Source organism: Schistocerca piceifrons, chromosome 7 (genome assembly GCF_021461385.2).
Source record: "Schistocerca piceifrons isolate TAMUIC-IGC-003096 chromosome 7, iqSchPice1.1, whole genome shotgun sequence".
Classification (NCBI taxonomy): Eukaryota; Metazoa; Arthropoda; class Insecta; order Orthoptera; family Acrididae; genus Schistocerca; species Schistocerca piceifrons.
The window spans coordinates 412831286-412853863 of NC_060144.1; the positions used below are offsets into that span (position 1 = coordinate 412831286).

Consider the following 22578-nt stretch of genomic DNA (forward strand, 5'->3'; position numbering starts at 1 on the left):
TCTGTCAGTGATAGTTATTCTTACAATACATGCTCCTGTCGGCTGGATATATTCCCCATATGCAACCTTATATACAATCACGTTTGTATGACAGAACACAATTTTCTTTAGCTGACGATGATAAGCATTCAAATCACAGAGAAAGAATCCCAAGTTGATTATTGCCCAAACTGGTTGGCTGTCAGGATATCCTGTCACCTCTGTAACTGTCATCCATGAAGGATTTTTACCTTTACCTCACTTCCATAAATGGCCACCTCACTTAGATTTCCTGAATTCAGCAGATAGGTAAGTGGCTGGTACATCTGTAGAGCGACAGGGAATGGCTAGAGCGTGTTGTCTTCCACCTCTGCAGTGGCGTACGACATGTCCAGGGTTTCCACAGTGAAAACAGAGCAGTGTGTTGTCTTCCATCCTTCAGATGTCTGTCCTCCCATGGGACATTTTACTTGGTGGTGGAATTGGTCATACCCACTTTGATTAGATGCTGGGTTGTCATTTGATGGTGGTGGCATAAGACCAAGTTGGCCGAGTCGATTCTCCATCGCACATTTGACTGGTGGAGTTTGGTGTGAAAGATTGATACAACTCTTCTTCAACATTCTCTGTTACCTCCTGATGTTTATGGTTACTTTGTGAACTCAGTTCAACATTTCTGGCTGCCTTACTCTACTGTATCTTTTCTCTTACTCTCTGGCATATGAGAGGAGCAAGGTCATGGTGGTTCTCCCAAACTCCTCTTTTCTGTGGATTTCCTAGATACACTGGTGTCACTTGATGACTGTTCTGTTGTTGTGGCATTCTTTACCAGAAGAGTTTGGTACATGTCCTCTGCAACTTCTGTCATCAACTGTGAGATTTTGCGGGTGCCTGTCATATTGGGATTTACAGTGCTGTAAATTGTCAAAACTTTCTTTATCAATGACTGTCATTGCACCATGACACTGAACCCTATTCTTTGATATTGTTCTTCTGTTAAAAGGACTTGCTATCAACTGTCACTAAATATTTTCTTCAGTTCAGCAGGGAATTTTTTCCGAGCTATTGAGCTTCTATTTGTTGTTTACGAACCGTTGCTGTGCTGTACCATCCAAGTAAAAGTACACATTTTCCAAACACAGCATGTCATACAACCTGTTGTATCTGGCAACTCAGTCAAATCCTTTCAGCTCTTTTGTAAGGTTGTGACCAGTATCTCCAGAAATCACGGGTAGGTGTCTGATGTGCAGCGGTCTCCTGAATATACAGACTGTGTGACTGATGTATTGCTTGCATTTGGTTCCTGTCTGTGCAGTTGAGGATTTTACATTGCCTAATTGAAGCAATGGTGATGAAGATGCCTTGAGGATACCCATTCCACCAAACAATGTCATGTCAAAATCACAATCAAGTCCAAATCCAAAGGCAGGTTCATTAGCATCCAAATCCAAAGGCAGGTTCGTCAGCGAAGCACAACAGTTAGAAATGAAAGTAAGTTTATTCCTGACACTGATGTACTGTCAATACAATACTGATCTCTGGACAGTGAGTGCAGTTATATATTCAAACATCAAATGTTCCAATGAGCTAATATTCCTACAACCATTGAATATTGCATACATGCAAACATTTCAAATGTAATATATTTCAAGAACCTTCCAGAAATGATAAATAATAAATAACAAATAATGTGTGAAGCAACGACCAGCAGCATGCCAAGCAGTGATGCTAAGCGTACACAATGCTGATGGCACCAGAGCATGTGGCAATACAATCCATCCTTCCAGATATAGCTAAGTAAATTATGTTGTTCCAACACTGCAGCATGGGCTCCTTGTCTGCCCCTAATCATACCTCTGAGAAGATTCAAGTAGTGTAGGCAACACAACAGACAACAGGCACGAGTTGCTTGGCCACCCGTGCCTGAAGCACGCAGGCAATGGAGTACGATCACCTATGTTATGGGGCAGCTACTAGACTGCCCACATATTAGTTGTTTGCCCATACATGCCTGTGCTTGTCCATTTGCTTGCCAGTGGGCACACAAACTCAACAGCTTGAAGTAAGTAAACACCAGTTGCAAACCTATATTGTATGACAAGTTGGTTGTCTTTGGTGCTGAGTACTGTTCACACAGTTTAGGTGCAAAGTATAAAACATCTTAAATAATCTCTCTTTTGCACTCTTCAGTTGTAGCTGTAATCAGTCATTATTATCTGTGGTGAATGCTAGTCACTAAACTGTGCAAACCACTGAGCCATGGGCATAAAAGTTTAATACTGAAATTAAGATTTAGATATTAAGAAAAGTGATCAGTAAACTGGAAATTTTTTATTTGAATGCATAGAAATACACATGGTGGCAGCAGATGGAAGCATATAGAAAGACATGAAATATATAGCTTTGGGGAGCAGAGGTCTTCAGTAGAGAGGAAAGATTTGAAGAAGAGACTGACAAGACTTGACCATGCAGGAAAAGCCGTCCACAATATCCTGTAAGGGAAGACTGTCTGCATGGGATGTTAAGGGAAAGTGTGTTGTTGCTATTTGAGAAAATTTGTAATTTTAATAACTTATAAGTGGCAGGATGTTAGTAGATAAGACCAAGGTGAGTGGAATTGCATCATAAACCTGATTAGATAGGAATGGGATTGGAGGGTGGTTGAAGAAAAAATTGTAGACCCAGAGAAAAAAACAAATGAACAGGTAATACAAGAAAAAGAAATGGGAACGAAGTCTTTCGTGATGGCATTTATGTGTAAAACATTCTCAGTTTTCTTGCCACGTCAATTCAGGATAAAATCTCAATCTTTCGACGATTACCTCCATTGTCATCATCAGGAGCAACTTACTGTCTTCACTGCTGCTGTGGTAGCCTTTTTTATAGCTTGTGGATGGCTTCTGATTGGTCGGTTTGTGATTGGTCAGTGATTACGTACTGCTGTTGCAGACGGTGGCAATGTGTGCGCCAGTGGCGCCACCGCTGCCGTTGGAGCGTAAACCTTGGAAGGAACGTCTCTGTTGCTTCTCTGCATCAAGCGCTCGTTTCCATGCACAGCTCAAATGGTATCCGCTATCGCAGTTAAAGTTATTCTGGCTCATTCTTATTTCAACAGCCTTCTTAATAACAGAATCCCAGTACGTGGAGGCATGGGACAGAATTTTTGTTTCATCAAACAATATTTTATGTTTGTTTGTGAGGCTGTGCTCTGCAGTTGCCGATTTCTCCAGTTCTCTATTTTTAATATGGCGCTGTTCTGCGCAGTAGTCGGAAACAGTATGAATGAATGGTGTGACCTATATAATTGCTTCCACACTCACAGGGGATATTATATACTCCAGGGACCCTGAAGCCGAGATTGTCCTTAACAGGGCGCATCATCTCCTTAAGTTTCTTAGGAAGACAAAAAATCGGTCTTATACCCCGTCTATGCAGGACTCTTCCTATTTTGCTGGCAATAGCACCACAAAAAGAAAGAACTGCAATCGGTGTTTCATCATGTGAGTGTGCAGCATTTTCAGGTTTCCTCTCTCTCTCTTTTTTTTTTTTCAGTTGCTCCTGACGATGACAATGGAGGTAATAGTCAAAAACTTGAGATTTTATCTCGAATTGGCGCACAAGAAAACCGAAAATGTTTTACATATAAGAAAAAGAAACCATAAAAAAGAGGGAAAAGACAGTAAAACTTGGTTGGAATTGAAATAAAATAGGTCGTGAAAACTAAGGATACATTGTAGAAACTATTTCCCTTTTGTGATTTTCTGAGGAACTACAATGACATCTGGTTTTACATTCATCATGCTTCCTTATAATGTGTACTAGATTGTACTTTCGATACCAGTATCATTTGCTTCCTTTCCTGTCCCATTCCGAAAAGGTGTGCGGGAAGGACGACTGTTGGTTAGGCTCTGTTTGAACCATAACTTTTCTGATTTGGACATCATGGCTATGTCCCCTTATTGAAAATAATTATGACTTTGATTTTTCCCAATCACTTTGTTCTTCAGTGATCTGTGGTAAATTGCTGCTATAAGGGGTATGAGTACATCTGCCTAGTAGATATAGAATCATAAAGGAATCTTATTTGGTCAAATTTCCATTCCTATGTTGAGTGATTGTGGTTGATTTTCAGGTCTGTGATTACTTATTTCAATACCTGTCATTGCAGCCCTTTCATTGTTCGTATGATGATTGAATGGAACAACAAGTGTATGATCTTTGACAGTGAACCAATATCAGAAGACTGAATTCAATTTTTTGGGATTGTCTCTGTCCTTAATTTGATAACCAATGAGCACTTGTATTGATGATTTTTGTCTGTTTAGTGACTTTACTTAACCCATTAAGTCCCAAATTAGTTTTTTTTTAATTGAATTTTTTATTCCTTAATTATAATGTACGTAGTGTATGAACCACAATAAGTACAAAAATAGCCAAAGAATATTTATACATGCTGATATAATGGCCGTCCTCAAAATAAGACGCTGGGATCTAACAGTATCATATAGTATACAAAACTATATTCAAGTCTTAATTATTTATTTCTTGTGAAATGGTACAAAACACTTCACACACAGTGTTACACGGCATTTAACACAATATGTTTTTGGTTTCCCATTGCATTTAGCTCTTACACATCTTCTTTACGTGCTTCTTTTGTCAATCATATGACCAATTCTAACCAACCTTACGTCTGGTATCACTCTCAACTGCCTTGATGGGTATTCCATTGGACATCCAATATTCAGTCTTCCAGTGTCCAATTTCAGGTATGTAACTGTAACAGCACGTCTGAAATCCAGTAAATCCAGTGCATTTTTCCCATGTACTAGTGTGTAAAAGAGCCAGGCATTTACGAGGGCCATTTCCAGCGTACGTATAAATATGACCCAGTACCATTTTTTCTCTCTAATTACCGTCGCATATTTTCCAACTAACCAGTCATGGTGGTCAACACCTCCCATGTATGCGTTATACGACTTCAAAACGGCAGGTTGTTGCACTTGTGTCTTCTTACTTGCTTGTCTATTGTACCGCGTAGCTGCTCCCAAAGGTTCAACTTTGTCAAAATTTGTATCAATTGTAACGCATTTGTTGTCGTGCCATCGAACAAATAAGACTTCACCATTCCTGTCGAACTGGTAGTCATAGTTTCCTCAAACTGTCTTTTTCAGTTCGTTGCTGCTCAGTAGTCGACAGTCACCAATTCGATTCTCTCTGACAGTCCCAGTTGCTTGAAAACCCAAATTTCCCAAATGAATCAGAAGATCTCTACTAGTGAAGAAATAGTCAAAGCACACACAATGATTCCGGTGTTTTTCAATGCAGTCCAGCATTTTTAGGACTACTCTTGATCCCAATGGTAGGTCATCCCTTGCAGTATCTTCTGGAGCCTTTCCACAGTATAAATCAAATTTGAAACAGTAGCCACTTGCTACACAAAGAGACCACAACTTACAGCCAAATCTAATAGGCTAGCCTCGGATAAACTGTTTCAACCCACTTTATCCATAGTATTTGACTATCATTTCGTCAATTGACAAATTTTTCTCAAATATTCCAAATTTTTGAAAAGATTCATTTATCATTTTCAAGAGAGGTCTAATTTTGAATCTACGATCATGTTTGTTTTCATTGGCTAAGTCATTGTCTTGAAAATGAAGCAATGTTTTCAATTTCTGATATTTATTCCTTGCCATAGCTGTCTTTATAATTGGTATGCCCACATCTTCATCTTCAGACCAGTATAGCTTCTCAGCACGGAGCTTACGGTAGCCAGCAAAAAGAAGAAATCGACAATGACCTTCACTTCTTCAGCTGTGAGGATAAAATCCTGCATATTCTTCATATTTACTGCATATCTCACAGTTTCTTTCACAATGAACTCGTATATGTTTTTGTTCATCAGTTCTTCAAGCATCTCCTTCGGAGTCAAGGAAGAAAGTTGTTCCTTCAATTCCTCTCTCTTTGTGGTGATGTCATGCTCACAAGTTTGTGACAGCTATGTATAAACTGGCACATCTGAGACTTCCACGGTTTCAGTAACATCGTCTGGACCTTCTTCTTTGTCGGTCATACAGTCTACTTCAGGAGGACATACAGTGATATCAATATGGTACTGATCATCTGACACCACATTATAGAATGCGTCACTGTTTATTATTTCTTCTATTTCTTCATTAGTGAGGTATCTATCTCGTCTGAGGGCCATTATAATCTATATAAAATGAAATGAAATAAAATGTAATAAAATAAAGTGAAATGAAAGACTAATACATTAGCACAAACTACAGAAAAGGGAATGTGTAAATACCTGTGTCCATATGGAACTGTATTATTTACTAATGGGTAACATATTAATAAATATGCTTACATAAAATGCTGTAAATTTCAAAGTAACTTCATATCCTGTAATACATATAAATAAAAAAAAAGAGGGGTCGTTACTTACCTCAGCAACAAAATCTGGTAAAATTACCATGTTCAAAAAAGAAAATACATCAGCAGTAGCAGAGTTTCATATTCCAACGTGCAGCAATACAAATAAGTGAAATGATAACACCAAGTCCCAGTGTCCTATTTCGAGTACACCAAATTTTATAACAATGGAAAACAATGAATATAACTCCAATTGAGCTAACAATGCAAGTAGTTTAAAAGACACATTGTTGACTATAAATAATCACAAAAATATCTTTGCCACATATTTCAAATATTACTAAATTGTAGATAAAATAAATATCTGTAATAACGAAAAGTGTGCCTTAGTATTCAATAATCAATTTATGGTAGGATTTATTGCTTTTAATTTCCTGTAAGCATGCATTTGTTATAAAAAGCATCAACAAATGATGTAGAACAGTAATAGTTACAAATTAATAATTTATCGCGTATTTATAAATAAATATGAGCTCTGACCTCAAAATAGGACACTGGTACTTAATGGATTAAGATGAGATTGAATGGTGAAATTTTACTTTTGAATTCATTGAATGCTTTCACACTGTTCGCTCCTTACACACATTTAACGTCATTCAGCTGTTTTTTTCACTAAGGCTTTGAATTTGATTAATTCCGTTTAAATCTCTTGACTTTCATAATAATTTTGCAATACTGCTCTTGATCTATGGCAGGTCATTCATATCCCTCACCATTTTCCTCATTACACATACCACGTACATGTCTAAAGCTTATTGTACAATACTTTTGAATTTTATCCATTGATTCTCCAGAACTTCAGCCCCAGAGAGATAATATTCGATGCCCACTGCTTAGAGAATCAGTGATTTGTTTCAAGGTCACATTTTCTAAGTAAAAATATATTTTCACATTTCTTAACTTGAGTTATGAAAAGGATAGATTGTTACTCACCATATAAAGGAGACGTTGAGTCATGGATAGGCACAATAAAAAGACTACAAAACACGTAAGCTTTCAGCCAAAATGTCTTCTTCTGAAATAGACAACATACAACCATGCCATGGCCAGACCAGAGACAGTGATCATGTGTATGTGAGCTGCATTTGCGGCTCAACATCTCCACTAAAAGGTGAGTAACAATCTACCCTTTTCATAATTTAGTCACAAATTCCTTTCTTTACAGCAATTGGACTGAAAGTTTGGGTTTACTCATTAGTAGGAAATATTGCCTGTCATGTTAGTTCTCTAATTAGCTGCTCAAGCTAATTTTCGGGTAAGACATTCAATACAGTTTCTAACAATCCCTATCTGTGGTACCTGTTTAAGTTGCACAACTCTCACATTTGTAGCTGGTAATTTAAAATCTCCCTTTGCTGTCACAACATGATAAGGAAAGCTACCAGTGATATTCTCGAAGTGTTTTTTTCCCCCTGAAGCTTCTTTCCATCACCACTCTTGAGGTCTGCAGGCTATAAAATCATCCAGTTTTTATTGTAGACCTACCTTTGAAACTTACCTTTGTGCAGATCATGTAGAATTTGAAATCTGTAAATTCTCAAGTTCTTTATGATAGTAAATATATTGCCGCCATTGGTATCTAGCCCATCATTGCAATACATTTAGTTTGAATGTCATTCACTTCTCCTTTCATCCAGCTTTTTGTTCATAGTACTATGTGGATATTATTACTAATAATAAGTCAGAATACTACTGGATATGAGCCCTGCATGTGAGGCTAACTGTCATCACCATTTCAGACAGACATATAAAGGAGCTGAAATTGACCCCTGAATCCAGACCGCAGCCACTATTTGTGCATACATGAACCATGACTGACTACTTACTGCCAGTTGTACTCATTGTACTCAAAGGTAGAGCTGCCTCCACACCTCATATGAGACTTTTTGGCAAACATACTAAGTGCACACTAGCATTCCTTCCCAACCTGCCAGTTAACGTCCCTTAATGACTCCATTACCCATCTAACAGTAGAGCTCCCAAAGATCAACATAAGTATCTTCTCTGCTTTCTGAACTCTGTAAGACCATGTTATATCTATTTATAAGAAGATTTAAAGGCTCTGCTGTGAAGCTTCATTGTCTAAACTGCACAATTTTTACACAAGGCAACTGCCTGTTATCTTCAAGTCCAGTTGCGGCCGGCTGTTGCAGCTCACCAATTTAAACACTGGTTCACCATAATAAAGCAGGTGTTAAGAGGCAGGACTATAATGTCAAGGCGGGGGACGATACAGAGCCCTCTGCAGGAGAAACAAGCTGTGAATTCTGCACGCATGGCACAAGAAGCCTGGCTTAGCTGTCCTGGCTGGATTCCACATCGTTATCTTGTTGAATTCATTTGGGTGGCCGAAGATGCCTATACGCAACCAACACTGATTCCCATGATTTGCTGAGCTGAAATCCTGAGACTCTGTTTATTAATATGTTAGCTATATGTATTTCAACTGCTTGTTTACTGACAGAGCCTTAATATGTGTAGGCAGATGAGAGGATATTAGTCTCTCCATAGTTCATGCCATGTCTTGTATCAAGACAGTGTTCAGCAACAGCTGTTAACACATCTGTGGATTGTTCTGTTGAGTTTTATAGTGTTTCATATAATGTCCAGCATCAATAGATAGACTCATTTTCCTTCTTATTATTATTTTAAAAAATTTAGCTGTAATTTTATGTGCACTTGGGGGAAGCCGACTGATGCACAGAAGCAATTAACATCACAGACTTTCGAGGTACCACTCCTTTGTTTACTATAAAAATTCACTCTCTGTGTTGAAGGCTACTGTTGATTTCTTTTATCTCTCATTACATTTTCTTTAAATGTCTCTTTCTGTTTATTGTGCTGAAGGAAACTAGAAATCTTTCTACTTTTTCGTTATACAATTTTATCCCTCATTGGATGTGACTTTCATTCTTATAAATTAATGGTGCATTTGACTTTGTCTCAAAAAGTAGTAGCAGCCAAACTGTATGTGATATAGAGCTGCTGACCACATAGAAATACATGACAATAAGATACCTGTGTTGCTTAGGTGGGAACCAAATAAAGAGGTTTACAATCAGTAAACTGGGTCTTCTGTATCTTCTGTTGTACTGCTCATTTGATACAGTCAAACTGAAGTATTCATTTGTGGAAGTCCAGTTAATTATCTCCCTTTGTTCTTATTTCATTTTATTGTCCTTGAGTGACTGAGGTTATCTTTCATATAATCTTTTCTGACACACTATAAAACTGAATAAGATTCAGATACTCATCTCACTTGTCATTCACGCAAAGAGTGTGTATAAGCAGCATTTATTTCCAACCAAAATTGTGGTCAAAGTTTAAAATCAAACATTTTAGCCAGTATTTTGGTTGATAACTTGTGAACCATTTATAAAACTAAGGGCATATTATTTGAATGACCAGTGGATCTACGAAGCACATAATCCCTTCCCAAACGTTAAACTAATAACTGTAGTAGGCAAAGATCCTAAAGTGTTACTGTATGTTTTTTATTTCTTTCACATAATTTTTTTGCTTCTTCTTGCAGTTTCTTTTTGTTCACATTTACAAGTTAAGGAGCCTAGTTTTACTGTAATTGTTGTTTCTAGATATATTTTTATTTTTGTCGAAAAAGTGTAATGTGGTTTTTGTAAGTTTGTACTTATTCAGTGCTTCCTCACTTCTGTATAAGCAATTCTCTGATGTAAGCTTTTTTCAAGAATAAGTGTTGAAGCAGTGTTTTTGTCACCTTAGTTGTAGCTTATATGTAGTATCCTTTTCCTATCAATCATTCAGCATGCCAGTTGCTCACCCTTTGTGTAGTTTGTGTGCTAACAACACCCATATCTCGCTTCTTTGCAGCCGTTATTCTCCTGCTCGACTCAGTCTGCGTAAAGCAGACCTTCGCATCGGCACTCAGATCATTGAGAATGCTCTCACTAACTTCAGGTCAGATATTCATTACGCACGGCTTTAGAGGTAGTCTGCATGGTGAGCATGTATATTAGAATTGTAGAGGTATTTGCATATAATTGTTTGTGAAACTTCAATGTGTTAACTCTTTGTATTATGTTATAATACTTCTGATAAAATAATGTTGTGTTACTATACATCTTAAATCATGAGTTAAGTTACTATATCAATAAAGGTAAATTGCCACTGGGAGCCAACAAACCAACTACCAGGATTAAAACCATCAGGATTAAAAATGGGGTCCTAATCTCTAAGCTCGGAATATCATTCCCGTATACTCAAAGAAATAATAATTTTTGCATATAGTTCTTGTGAATCCAGTACTTGGGCTGCAGCTGAGACATTTGTCCTATGAGCAGTATCCAATATAAAATATTCAGGTGAATCTTTGGAGGCACTGAGAAATCAGGAGAACATTGATTGCAGATTGAAGCTTTCAGTTTGATTATGAGGCATCTCATTTTTTGGATTTTGATCTGCTACATAGTTTGAAAACTTGCTATATCTACATAACTTCTTTGCAATTTGCACTCAAGTACCTGACAGAGAGTTTATTGAACAACTTTCACACACTTTCTCTAGTGCTCCATTCTCAACCAGCACTTTATGGAGTTTTTATATCAGCATAATCTTAAAAGGATTCAACTGATATACAAGATGGACTGGAAGACTTGCCTTTATTAAGAAATATGAGCTGCTTCGGTACACCAAGAATATGTACTTCTAACATTTCATGTTGACAGCAGTTCTTGATTTGAATTCTGGTATATTTATTTTGTCATCTTCGGCGATGGAATTTTGGAAAACTGTATTTAATAACTCAACTTTAGTAGCACTGTCATTGGTAACATTACCATTGGTATTGCGCAGTGGGGGTATTGATTGTGTCTTGCTGCTGGCGTAATGTACATACAACCAAAATCTCTTTGGCTTTTCTGAGATAGAGACAGAGTTTCTTCGTGGAGACTATTAAAAAATTTGACATTGAAATCTGCACTAAATTTCTGACCTCTGTGAAACTTCACCAGTCTTGGGGATTTTGCATTCTTTTAAATTTAGCACGCATTTTTCATTGCTTTTGCAATAGTGTTCTGACCTGTTTTGTGTGCCATGGGAAATCAGTTCCATCTCTTATGAGTTTATTCAATATAAATCTCTCAACTGCTGTTGATACTATTTCTTTGAATTTAAGCCACATTTGGTCTGTGATTATCAAGTTAATTTGGAAGGAATGGGGATGGGTTTTTTAAGGGAAGGCATCAAGTGAATTTTTATGTGCATTTTTAAATAGATATATTCTGCATTTATTTTTGGTGGGTTAGAATGTTATGTGGGGTTCAGTCTTGCTACAACAATATTGTGGTCACTAAGCCCTGTATCATCTGCCATGATGCTCCCTGTTTGCTTGGGATTATTTGTTTCTAAGAGACCCAAGTATGTTTTCACAACCATTAAAATTTGAGCTGGCCCCTAAAATAATTACTTAAAATAACTTTCAGAGAAAGCATTTATTACAGTTTTGGAAAATGTTTTATACCTACCAATGGCTTTCAACATGTATTCATGCCTATATATCATGACAAGATGGAAGTCATCATCAACTACAACTTGTGTGAGTAGGGTATGTATTTGAGATGATACTCAAGTTTCAGCAACTGCATCATCTGAATCAGGAGATCAGTAAAAGGAACCAATTATTAACTATGCTGGTTGTCAAGCATAACCTCTACACATACTAACTCACTGGAACTATCTAATTCTATTTTGCTATGAGATAAACTACTACTAACAGCAACAATACCAGAGAAGGAAAGTTGCTACTCACCATATAGCAGAGATGCTGAGTCACAATAGGCACAACAAAAAGATTCACACATTTATAGCTTTTGGCCATTAAGGCCTTTGTCAGCAGTAGACACACATACACATATGCATACATACACTCACGCAAACACAACTTGCACACACGTCTGCAGTCTCAGAGAACTGAAACCACACTGCGAGCAGCAGCACCAGTGCATGATGGGAGTGGCGACTGGGAGGGGGTAAGGAGGAGGCTGGGGCAGGGAGGGGGAGGGATAGTATGGTGGGAGTGGTGAACAGTGAAATGTTGCAATTCAGACAGAGAGCAGGAGAGAAGGTGCAGAAGGGGTAGAGGGTAAGTGGTGGAAAGGAGAGAAATAAAAAGAAATTAATAGACTGGGTATGGTGGTAAAATAATGCTGTGTAGTGCTGGAATGGGAACAGGGAAGGGGGCTGGATGGGTGAGGACAGTGACTAACGAAGGTTGTGGCCAGGAGGGTTACAGGAATGTAGGATGTATTACAGGGAAAGTTCCCACCTGCGCAATTCAGAAAAGCTGGTGTTGGTGGGAAGGATCCACATGGCACGGGCTGTGAAGAAGTCATTGAGATGAGGGATATCATGTTTGGCAGCATGTTCAGCAACAGTGTGGTCCACTTGTTTTTTGGCCACAGTTTGTCAGTGGCCGTTCATTCGGACAGACAGCTTGTTGGCTGTCATGCCTACATAGAATGCAGCACAGTGGTTGCAGCTTAGCTTGTAAATCACATGACTGGTTTCACAGGCAGCCCTGCCTATTAAGCGGAAACTGATACATCACCACTCTATGGCGCAAGTCAAGGAATCTGCAGCCTACGTGGTCGCTGAATCATCTGAGCCTCTGATTCAGATCCTCCCCTCAGTTTTGTACCAATGGTCGGCAGTTGATCCTCTTGACATTGATACAAATGGTGAGATCTGTCTTCATCTTGCATGCAAAACTGGTAGCCTTTTCCATTTCAGATAGCTGCCAAAACCAGAGAGGATCTCTTCCAGTCCAAAGTGACATACATCATTAGCACTAGCATGAGCCACCGCATGCACTTGGCTGCAAACTGTCCTCTTCAGGGCATCAGGAAAGACCCATTCCACAACTGGGATGAATTGCGCCAGTGTGCACACAGAGAGCACACTGGACTTCTTTCCCTCCTTGGCAGTCATATCCCTAAGGGCACCCTTTATGCGCCTGACACTGGAGCTCCCAACTAACAGTAATCCCACCCTCTATGGCTCTCTGGGATCTTGCAGGCTGAGCGGCTTCCTGTGAAACAAGACAAGTGACTGCATCTGCCTCAGGATTTTCATCAGCCACAGATAGCAACTGAAACCTATTTCTCAGGTGAACTGTGTGTGTTATGGTCAGCCCCACTGCAAGTCTTCACTGCCAGCCACAACTTGGAGTGACCTCCCACTCTGCTATAGGTGAGACTCAACATCAGTGCAGGCAGTAAATCAGGTGGCCTCACCAGTGGATTGATCAGGGGACACATGGAACATGTTAGATGTCCCTTGGATGCACTTGTCCATTGTGGGGCCCAATGACAGCCTCAAGCTGCATAACCTGGACTCTGAAAGAAGGGTCTCCATTTCAGCCTGCATCCTAACACAGCAATCACAGTTGGTGTCCATGCTAAAATTGGTGGAATTCTGCACTAGGCAGTTATTAAATTGCAAAAATGTGTCTACTAAGCATACAAACACACAATAAATTTACAAACTAAACTACTAAGCACACAAGTAAAAGAAAATAAGTCACTGCTGTTTGAAGCTCTTACAAATAATTGAAAAATGTACACTGTACTCTCCTGTGATGCTGATCTTGAGACAAGAACTGCCACCTTATCTGGTTGTTCCATATATAATAATGTTTACAAGAATTACTTTATATTAGAAGTAGTATGGAGTGAAGGTGTCCCCCCCCCCTCCCCCCCTTTTCAGTACAATCATACTGACTATTGTCTACTGAGGAAAAAATTTGCAGAGATGTGCTTTGTCATTGATTTTGAAATACTTGCCCTCACCAGCCATCATCTTGTGCACTCACCATACTAGGATTTTCTTAGCAATCGACCGAGCGAGGTGGCGCAGTGGTTAGCACACTGGACTCGTATTCTGGAGGACGACGGTTCAATCCCGCGTCCGGCCATCCTGATTTAGGTTTTCCGTGATTTCCCTAAATCGCTCCAAGCAAATGCCGGGATGGTTCCTCTGAAAGGGCACGGCCGACTTCCTTCCCTGTCCTTCCCTAATCCGATGAGACCGATGACCTCGCTGTTTGGTCTCTTCCCCCAAAACCAACCAATCAATCTTAGCAATCGTGTACTGCTGTTGTGAAAATTGAAAGTCATCTGTTAAAATTATTCTACATGTACATCCACACTCTGTTTACCATTTTTTGTGCATGACTTATCATTGTTCCATGTCTGAGGGTTTCTTTTAGAGATCTGGGGTTTCTTACTGTTACTTTCACGTATGGAGTGCAGGAAGAATGACAGCTTAAATACCTCTGCGTATGCTGTAATTAGTCTAATCTCGTCTTTGTTATCCCTACAGGACCGATGTTCAGGGGACTGTAATATATTCATAGATCCCTCACTTAACACTTGGTGCTGAAATTTTGGATATAGGCTTTTGTGAGATAGTTGACATCTGTGTTTAAGTGTCTACCATTTCGGATTTTTCAACATTTTCGACTTTTCAACATTTCCATGACAATTATCCACTAGTGAAAGAAACCTGTAACCTTTTGTGCTCCTCTTTGTTGTCTACATTCAGTATCTGGCTGTTAGACACTTCGACACTATTCTTGGATTGCCTGCACAAGTGTTTCGTAAGTATTCTTCTTTGTGGATTGGTCTTGTGGCCCATTGTCCTGCCAAAGAGATAATATCTCACATCTGCTTAAACTGTGGCTGAGTCTATGCGGTCATTCCACTTCATATTCCCACAAATAGTTAAAACAGGTATTTATGTGAATTAACTGATTCCAATTGGTATTCATTGACAATGTACTCGGAGGATATTACATTTTTTTGTTTTGTGAAGTACACACTTTTACATTTTTTAACATTTAATGCAATTTCTCAATAGTTACAGCACTTTACTGAATATTTGTGCAGCTTTTTTCAAAGGGTACTTCCCTATAGATAACGGCAAAATCTCCAAAATTTCTGAGATTACTGTTAATTTTGTGTGCAGGCTTTAATATGTAACATGAAGAGTATGGGTCCAACTATGGTTGTGTTGTGGTGAAATGACAAGTTTGAAAGGATGTGTTCTATTTTCAGTAATTATTCTCACAACCCAGGTTCCTGTCAGCTTTACCTATTTTCCATTGCAACTGTCAGCATGATGGCCTTCGAATAGTTGAACATAATCTTTTTAGCTGGAAACAGTAAGCATCCTGTATCACAGAAAATGTTGCCCCAGAACTGAATAATCCTTGGACAGTTTAGTCGAAGATGCTTTGATATCACAGGAGATATTGAATTTAATTGCTGAAAGAAGAGAATATAAAAATACAGCAAATGAAGCAGAGGGTGAAAGGGAATAAAACATTTAAAAAATGAGATTGACAGGAAGTGCAAAGCGGCTAAGTAGGAATGGCTAGATAACAAAGGTAAGGATATAGAAGCATATATATATATATATATATATATATATATATATATAATGGAAGGAAACATTCCACGTGGGAAATATGTCTGCTTGTGTCTGTATGTGTGGATGGATATGTGCGTGTGTGCGAGTGTATACCTGTCCTTTTTTCCCCCTAAGGGAAGTCTTTCCGCTCCCGGGATTGGAATGACTCCTTACCCTCTCCCTTAAAACCCACTTCCTTTCGTCTTCCCCTCTCCTTCCCTCTTTCCTGATGAGGCAACAGTTTGTTGCGAAAGCTTGAATTTTGTGTGTATGTTTGTGTGTCTATCGACCTGCCAGCGCTTTTGTTCGGTAAGTCACCTCATCTTTGTATATATATATATATATATATATATATATATATATATATATATATATATATATATATATATATATATATATATATATATAGAAAAGAGAAACAGCTGTATGAATATCAAGATATCAAATGGGAAACCAGTACAAAGAAAATAAGAGAAAGGTGGAAGGAGCAAATTAAAAGTTTATTCTCAGAAATACCTAAGTTGAAACAAGGCCTCTGGAGTAGATGAAGTTCTGTCAGAATTACTGATATCCTTGGGAGAGTCAGCTGTGACAAAACTATTCCACCTGGTGTGCAAGTTGTACAAGACAGGCAAAATATTCTCAGACATAAAGAAGACTGTAATAGTTCCAATTCCAAACAAAGCAGGTGCTGACAGTTGAGAATATTACTGAACTATCAACGTAATAAGTCATGGATGCAAAATACCATAAAAATTCTTTACATAAGAATGGAAGAACTGGTAGAAGCAGACCTCAGGTTAGGTCAGTTTGGATTCCATAGAAATGTGGGAATACATGTTGCAATACTGACCCTATGACTTATCTTAGAAGATAGATTAAGTAAAGGCAAACCTGCATTTCTAGCATATGTAAACCTAGAAAAAGCTATTGGCAGTGTTAACTGGAATGCTCTCTTTGGGTTTCTGAAGATAGCAGGGTTAAAATACAGGTAGCACAAGACTATTAACAACTTTCAGAGAAACCAGTTGGCATGAAGGGGAAGTAGTGGTTGAGAAGGGAGTGATACAGGGTTTTAGTCTATCCCCAGTGTTGTTCAACCTCTACATTTGGCGAACAGTAAAGGAAACCAAAGAAAAATTTGGAGGAGGAAATACAGTTTGGGGAAAAGAAATAAAAACTTTGAGGTTTGCTGATGACATGGTAATGCTGTGAGACACAGCAAAGGATTTGGAAGAGCAGTGGAATGGAATGGACAGAAAGGAGCACACAAGATGTTGTTGAGCTATGTTCTTCAATTGTTCTCTGGCCATGTGGACTTGCTGATGGTTGTCAACAAATGTTTTTATTTCCATCAGAAATTTATCGCAGCTCTTGAACTTTTCTTTGTTTTGATAGGACCCTGATGGACTCTGGCATCCAAGTAAAAGTAGGATGTTGGCAAGACAAATTGTGTCATCTCTTGTTCATATTTTGGTCCATTTAACAATTTTATTCAGCTTCTGGACAGCACATCCTGAAAGAAGTTCTGGATGCCTTACGTGCTTTTATCACGCCAACACTTGTGTATCTATTGATAGCACAACAATTCACACCAATAGGATGAATTTATTGTTTTTATTTAGTGTTCTTGTCCTTGAAGGTGATAGCTTTTGCATAACCTTAATAGAATAAGTCTTGACACTGAAAGCATGTTTATTGAGCACACGCACAAAAGTGCAGATGGAGCTGAACTGCCGACTTTAGCAGAGTGTTCTCACATTTATAAATACATAGTTTCTTTAGATTTTTTAATTTTATATTTATTTATCCTTTTTTCCTTCCTCAGTCCGAAGACTGGTTTGATGCAGTTTCCCACACTAGTTAATCCTGTACAAGCCGTCTTTGACACAATATAATTATTATAGCTAAGTGAAGTCGGACATTCTCAGGGGGGGAGACAGTAGTTTTAATGTGTTTTATTTAGCAAAAAAATTTTAAAGTAAAACTCTGTTAATGGTTAGACTGCAGTTTTGTATTAAAATACAGTATGAAAGCTAGTTTCTGTTGCATCTGCAACCATCTTGAGATCTGTAAACAAATGGAGAAAAAGTAGCCTAAGAAAATTTTGCACAGGCAAGTAGGATATAAAAACTGACCAAAAAATATAATGGGGAGTCAATTCTAATAGTAAAAGTGAAAATTTGACAAATCCATTTAACAGTGGAGTACAAAATACGTTAATGCTTGTAATTATGTAACGTACTGTTCAGAATGTAAAAAAGTGGTGACCATGCATTTGGAAGCATCATTAGCTGTAGTCATACTATGACGTGCACTCATAAATAGCAAAACAATGACAGTATGTAGTTTAAAAACATCAGCGTGAGCAAGCCAGATTGTAGACCTGCCGAAAGAATTTTAGACCAGAAATCTTAAAAACCTTATCCCTACATCCAGGTGAATTTTAAAATTATGAAGACAACAATGGCATAAGTTAAAATTACTAGAAGATTCTGCCAAACTCACTGACTGTTAGGATGACACTCTAAGTTACAGTTTGGCTCATTGAAAAGATTGTTACACATTGAGCTGTCAGCCAAAGCCTTCTACAGAACAGGAATCGCTAACACATTCACACAAGCAGGCACACCTGACAGACACAACCACTATCTCCAGCTGCTACAGCCTGAATGGTGCTTTGGACAAAAGCAGGGATCTGGAGTGGGGCAGGGGAGTAGGCGGAACGAGAGGGTACTAGTGGCAGGAGCTGTGTCATGAGACTTGTGAGGAGAGGGGTGGGAGTGAAAAGAAAAATGGCAGAGAAGGGGAAAAGGCCCTGGTGGATGTGTTGGCAGGAGGAATAGAGAATATATTGTAAGGATAACTCCCATCTGCACAGTTGGTGCAGAGAAGGATCCAGCTGGATATTAGGGATGACTCCACAGATGTCAATAACTGCCATCCAGTCTCACTCCATGCATCATTTTCTAAAATATTTGAGAAGGTAATGAACTCCAGAATTGTGACATAAGCGTGTCATGATGTGATACATAGCCAGTAATAGTTTGGCTTTCAACATGGACCCAATACTGAGTCAGCTATTTATACATTTCCTGTTTGAGATGATACACTGACGATTTGCTTGCTGGCTGTCATGAACATTAGGAGGTATCCCTTGCCCCTGAATTAGGACTGCCAAGGTGAGTGGAGAGGCGAAGGGAAGGCAACGCTGACTACTTTCCGCAATGCTGACATCAATTTCCATTTCATGTGCTTAAATGAAAGCAGATATGACATACTCCAGAAATATTGGTAACACTCAGAGGCAAATGAATATCTTCCAAATAGTGTCGATTTTCTCCGCTACTGGCGGCACCAGTATAAATCATCAACTTATTCTGTCCAATGTGTTCTGAGCACATAACACAATCTTTAAATGATAAAATATCATCAGTTGATCTTTTGTGACTTATTGAATTCATTTGATTGTGTCAGTCACAATATTTTATTAGAGATGTTATGTTTTCAAGGAATACTTAGCACAGCACATGCCTGGTGTTTTCTTATTTAAGAAACAGTATCACAGAAGCTATACTAAGCTGTTTGAATAATGCAGAGAGGGATGCCACATTATCTGTGTGGTGAGCAATTACAGTGGGAGTCCCACAAGGTTTGATCATCATTCCACTTCTGTTCTTGCTTTATGTTAATGATCTACTATTTTATTTGAATCAGGAGGCAGAATTAGACCTGTATTTCTTGAAGTTTCTGTAGCAAATAGAATATTCTACTGTCTTTCAGGTGTACATCTTTGATGAATGCACATTTACTCTTCAGCATTGTGTCAAGTGGTTTAAATTTTTTCAGCGACATACCTTGGTTGTAAGATCATCAGTCGAAATATCAGAAGAAGAAATAATACCATCCTTGATGTGTGCCCGAGACATGATGGACAGAAATAAATAGAATTAGTCCTATTTACAGATGATACAAACAGTGCTGTGAAGCCAAGCAAAGAAGCACCAACACAGAAATTAGTGAACTAAATGATATTTTTGTGAAGCTACTGATTAGTTTTGCACAAATGGGCTAGCTTTAAACTTTGTAAAAAACACAGCTCATCCAGTTTTGTACAGTCAGAATATCCCATCTCCTATTAATCTATTATATCAACTAGAAATAATAATCAAGGGAGAAAATTCTAAGTTGTTAAGTGTGCTTATTGCAAAAACTTAAAAGAGGAGAAAACATATCGTAGATCTGCGAAAACATTTAGATTTGTCAACTTTTGCCATAAGAATAATTGGCTTCTGTAGGGATCTAGAAATCAGTAATTTAATATACATTTATGGAAAAAAATTGCAGCATCAAAGAGGAGTTGTGTGAGATAAACGAAAGTTGGTAGGCATGTTCCTACAACTAGGAGATGAAATCTATTCAAATTTCATGTGCCACTATGAGGATGCAACTCAGTTTTCCTTCAAATGGATGCTGTATTGGTTATGGGCATTAATTACCTTTGAGATTGGATGCGTTGATTGTTGTTAGTGAAGAATACCTTTAAGGTGACATAGACACCATTAATAACATCTGAGTGTGGACGAGGTGTGTAAAACTGCTACAAGAAGGCAGATGTTCCTTCTGCAATATTGCACTAAGACTTGGCAAGAATGTAGCCACCCACATGACTGCTGGCAGCTGTGGTCATGAGAAATGTATGATGTGATTCTTGAGTTTCTCCCGGCGTATTTGATAATCAAAATATCCACGGGTGTGCTGCCGGTCTATAGTGTCCAACGGGCACAATATTTCGGCGATCATACATGTCGCCATCATCAGGTGAACTGACGGACTGAGCTCCTGTGAACGTGCTGGCACGGAGATCCGTACACTATGGCTGCTCAGAGGGAACTGGGTTCAGTCGCGGCGGCGGCCAATTTAAATACCCGCGGCGCGCTCCCTCCGCCGTCCGCGACCCGCGCCACGGTCGCGCGATGGGACAGATTGCGCCGGCGTCTGAGATGACGTCGGTGTGATGGCTCTATCCGCCGTGGTCGTCACAACTATACGTTTGCTCGACTTACTCTTGATTAACCCAATCGCTGGTTCCCAAGCCTTGCTAAGATTATAGCCACAGTCACGGTTTATGAGGTCATCATTGGTGCGAATTTCGATGGCCTCTCTAACAACGCTGTCCCAGTATCTCGACGTCTGTACCAGAATCCTCGTGCGGTCATACTCCATGGCGTGATTTTCCGACAAACAATGTTCAGCGACCGCCGACTTGCTCGGATACATCAGTCGAGTGTGCCTCTGGTGTTCACGGCATCGATCCTCGACGGTACGCATCGTCTGACCAATATACGACTTGCCACATTGACACGGAATCTGGTACACGCCGGCCTTCCTCAAATCGAGGTCATCTTTGGCGCTCCCCACCAGTGCACGAGGGTTAATTAAGAGTAAATCGAGCAAACGTATAGTTGTGACGACCACGGCGGACAGAGCCATCACATCGATGTCATCTCAGACGCCGGCGCAATCTCTTCCACCGCGCGGACGGCGGAGGGAGCGCGCCGCAGGCGGAGGGTATTTAAATCGGCCGCCGCTGCGACCGAACCCAGTTCCCTCTGAGCAGCCATAGCGTACGGATCTCCGTGCTGGCACGTTCACAGGAGCTCAGTCCGTCAGTTCACCTGATGATGGCGACATGTATGATCGCTGAAATATTGTGCCCGTTGGACACTATAGACTGGCAGCACACCCGTGGATATTTTGATTATGAGAAATGTATAGTCACGAGAAGACCAGTGTCCAAAGAACCACATGCTGCTACCAAGATGGGAGGTCATCGTGTTTGGCATGTGGCTCTGGCACATTGTACTACATCTGCAGCAGCAATTAGAGCAGTAGTTGGCACCACAGTGACACAGCGAACTGTTACATTTTGGTTATATCGAGGACAGCTCTGAGACAGATGCCCAGTAGCATGCATTTCATTAACCCCAAATCACCACTATTTGTGATTTCAGTACTTTGGTGTCAAGTGAGAACTTATCAGGGTGAAGGTCTGTTGTGTTTCCTGATAGAAGCTGATTCTGTTTCAGTGCTATTGATGCTCTTGTGTTGATTAGGTGGAGGCCAGTTGAGGGCCTGCAACAGTGACACAGCGAACTGTTACATTTTGGTTATATCGAGGACAGCTCTGAGACAGATGCCCAGTAGCATGCATTCCATTAACCCCAAATCACTACTATTTGTGATTTCAGTATTTTGGTGTCAGGTGAGAACTCATCAGGGTGAAGGTCTGTTGTGTTTCCTGATAGAAGCTGATTCTGCTTCAGTGCTATTGATGGTCTTGTGTTGATTAGGTGGAGGCCAGTTGAGGGCCTGCAACCATCCTATCTGCATTCTAGACACATCAGACCTACACATGGAGTTATGGCCTGGGGTGAGATTTTTTATGACAGTAGGAGAACTGTTGTGGTAGTCCCACACATCATGACTGCAGAATTGTATGTCAGTCTGGTGATTCAACCTCTTGTGCTGCCATTCATGAATAGCATTCCAGAGGGTGTTTTCCATCAGGATAACGCTCGCCCACATATCGCTGTTGTAACCCAACATACTCTACAGTGTGTCAACATGATGCTTGGCCTGTTCAATTACCAGATCTGTCTCCAGTTGAGCACATATGGGACATCAACGGACAACATCTCCAGCTTCATCCACAAGCAG

General features: G+C 39.5%; 1 protein-coding gene across 3 annotated transcripts in view; it reads left to right on the forward strand.

The window, feature by feature from the left end:
- Positions 1 to 22578, forward strand: part of LOC124709135 (DENN domain-containing protein Crag) — a 333511-nt gene that overhangs the window by 191559 nt on the left and 119374 nt on the right. For 2 of the 3 annotated variants that reach the window (XM_047240798.1, XM_047240801.1), the window contains one exon: positions 10264 to 10350. The exons of the other annotated variant lie outside the window; for it this stretch is intronic. In XM_047240798.1, coding sequence (XP_047096754.1) covers positions 10264 to 10350 — 87 coding nt within the window. The remainder of the gene's footprint in view (positions 1 to 10263; positions 10351 to 22578) is intronic. 3 annotated transcript variants of the gene reach the window in all.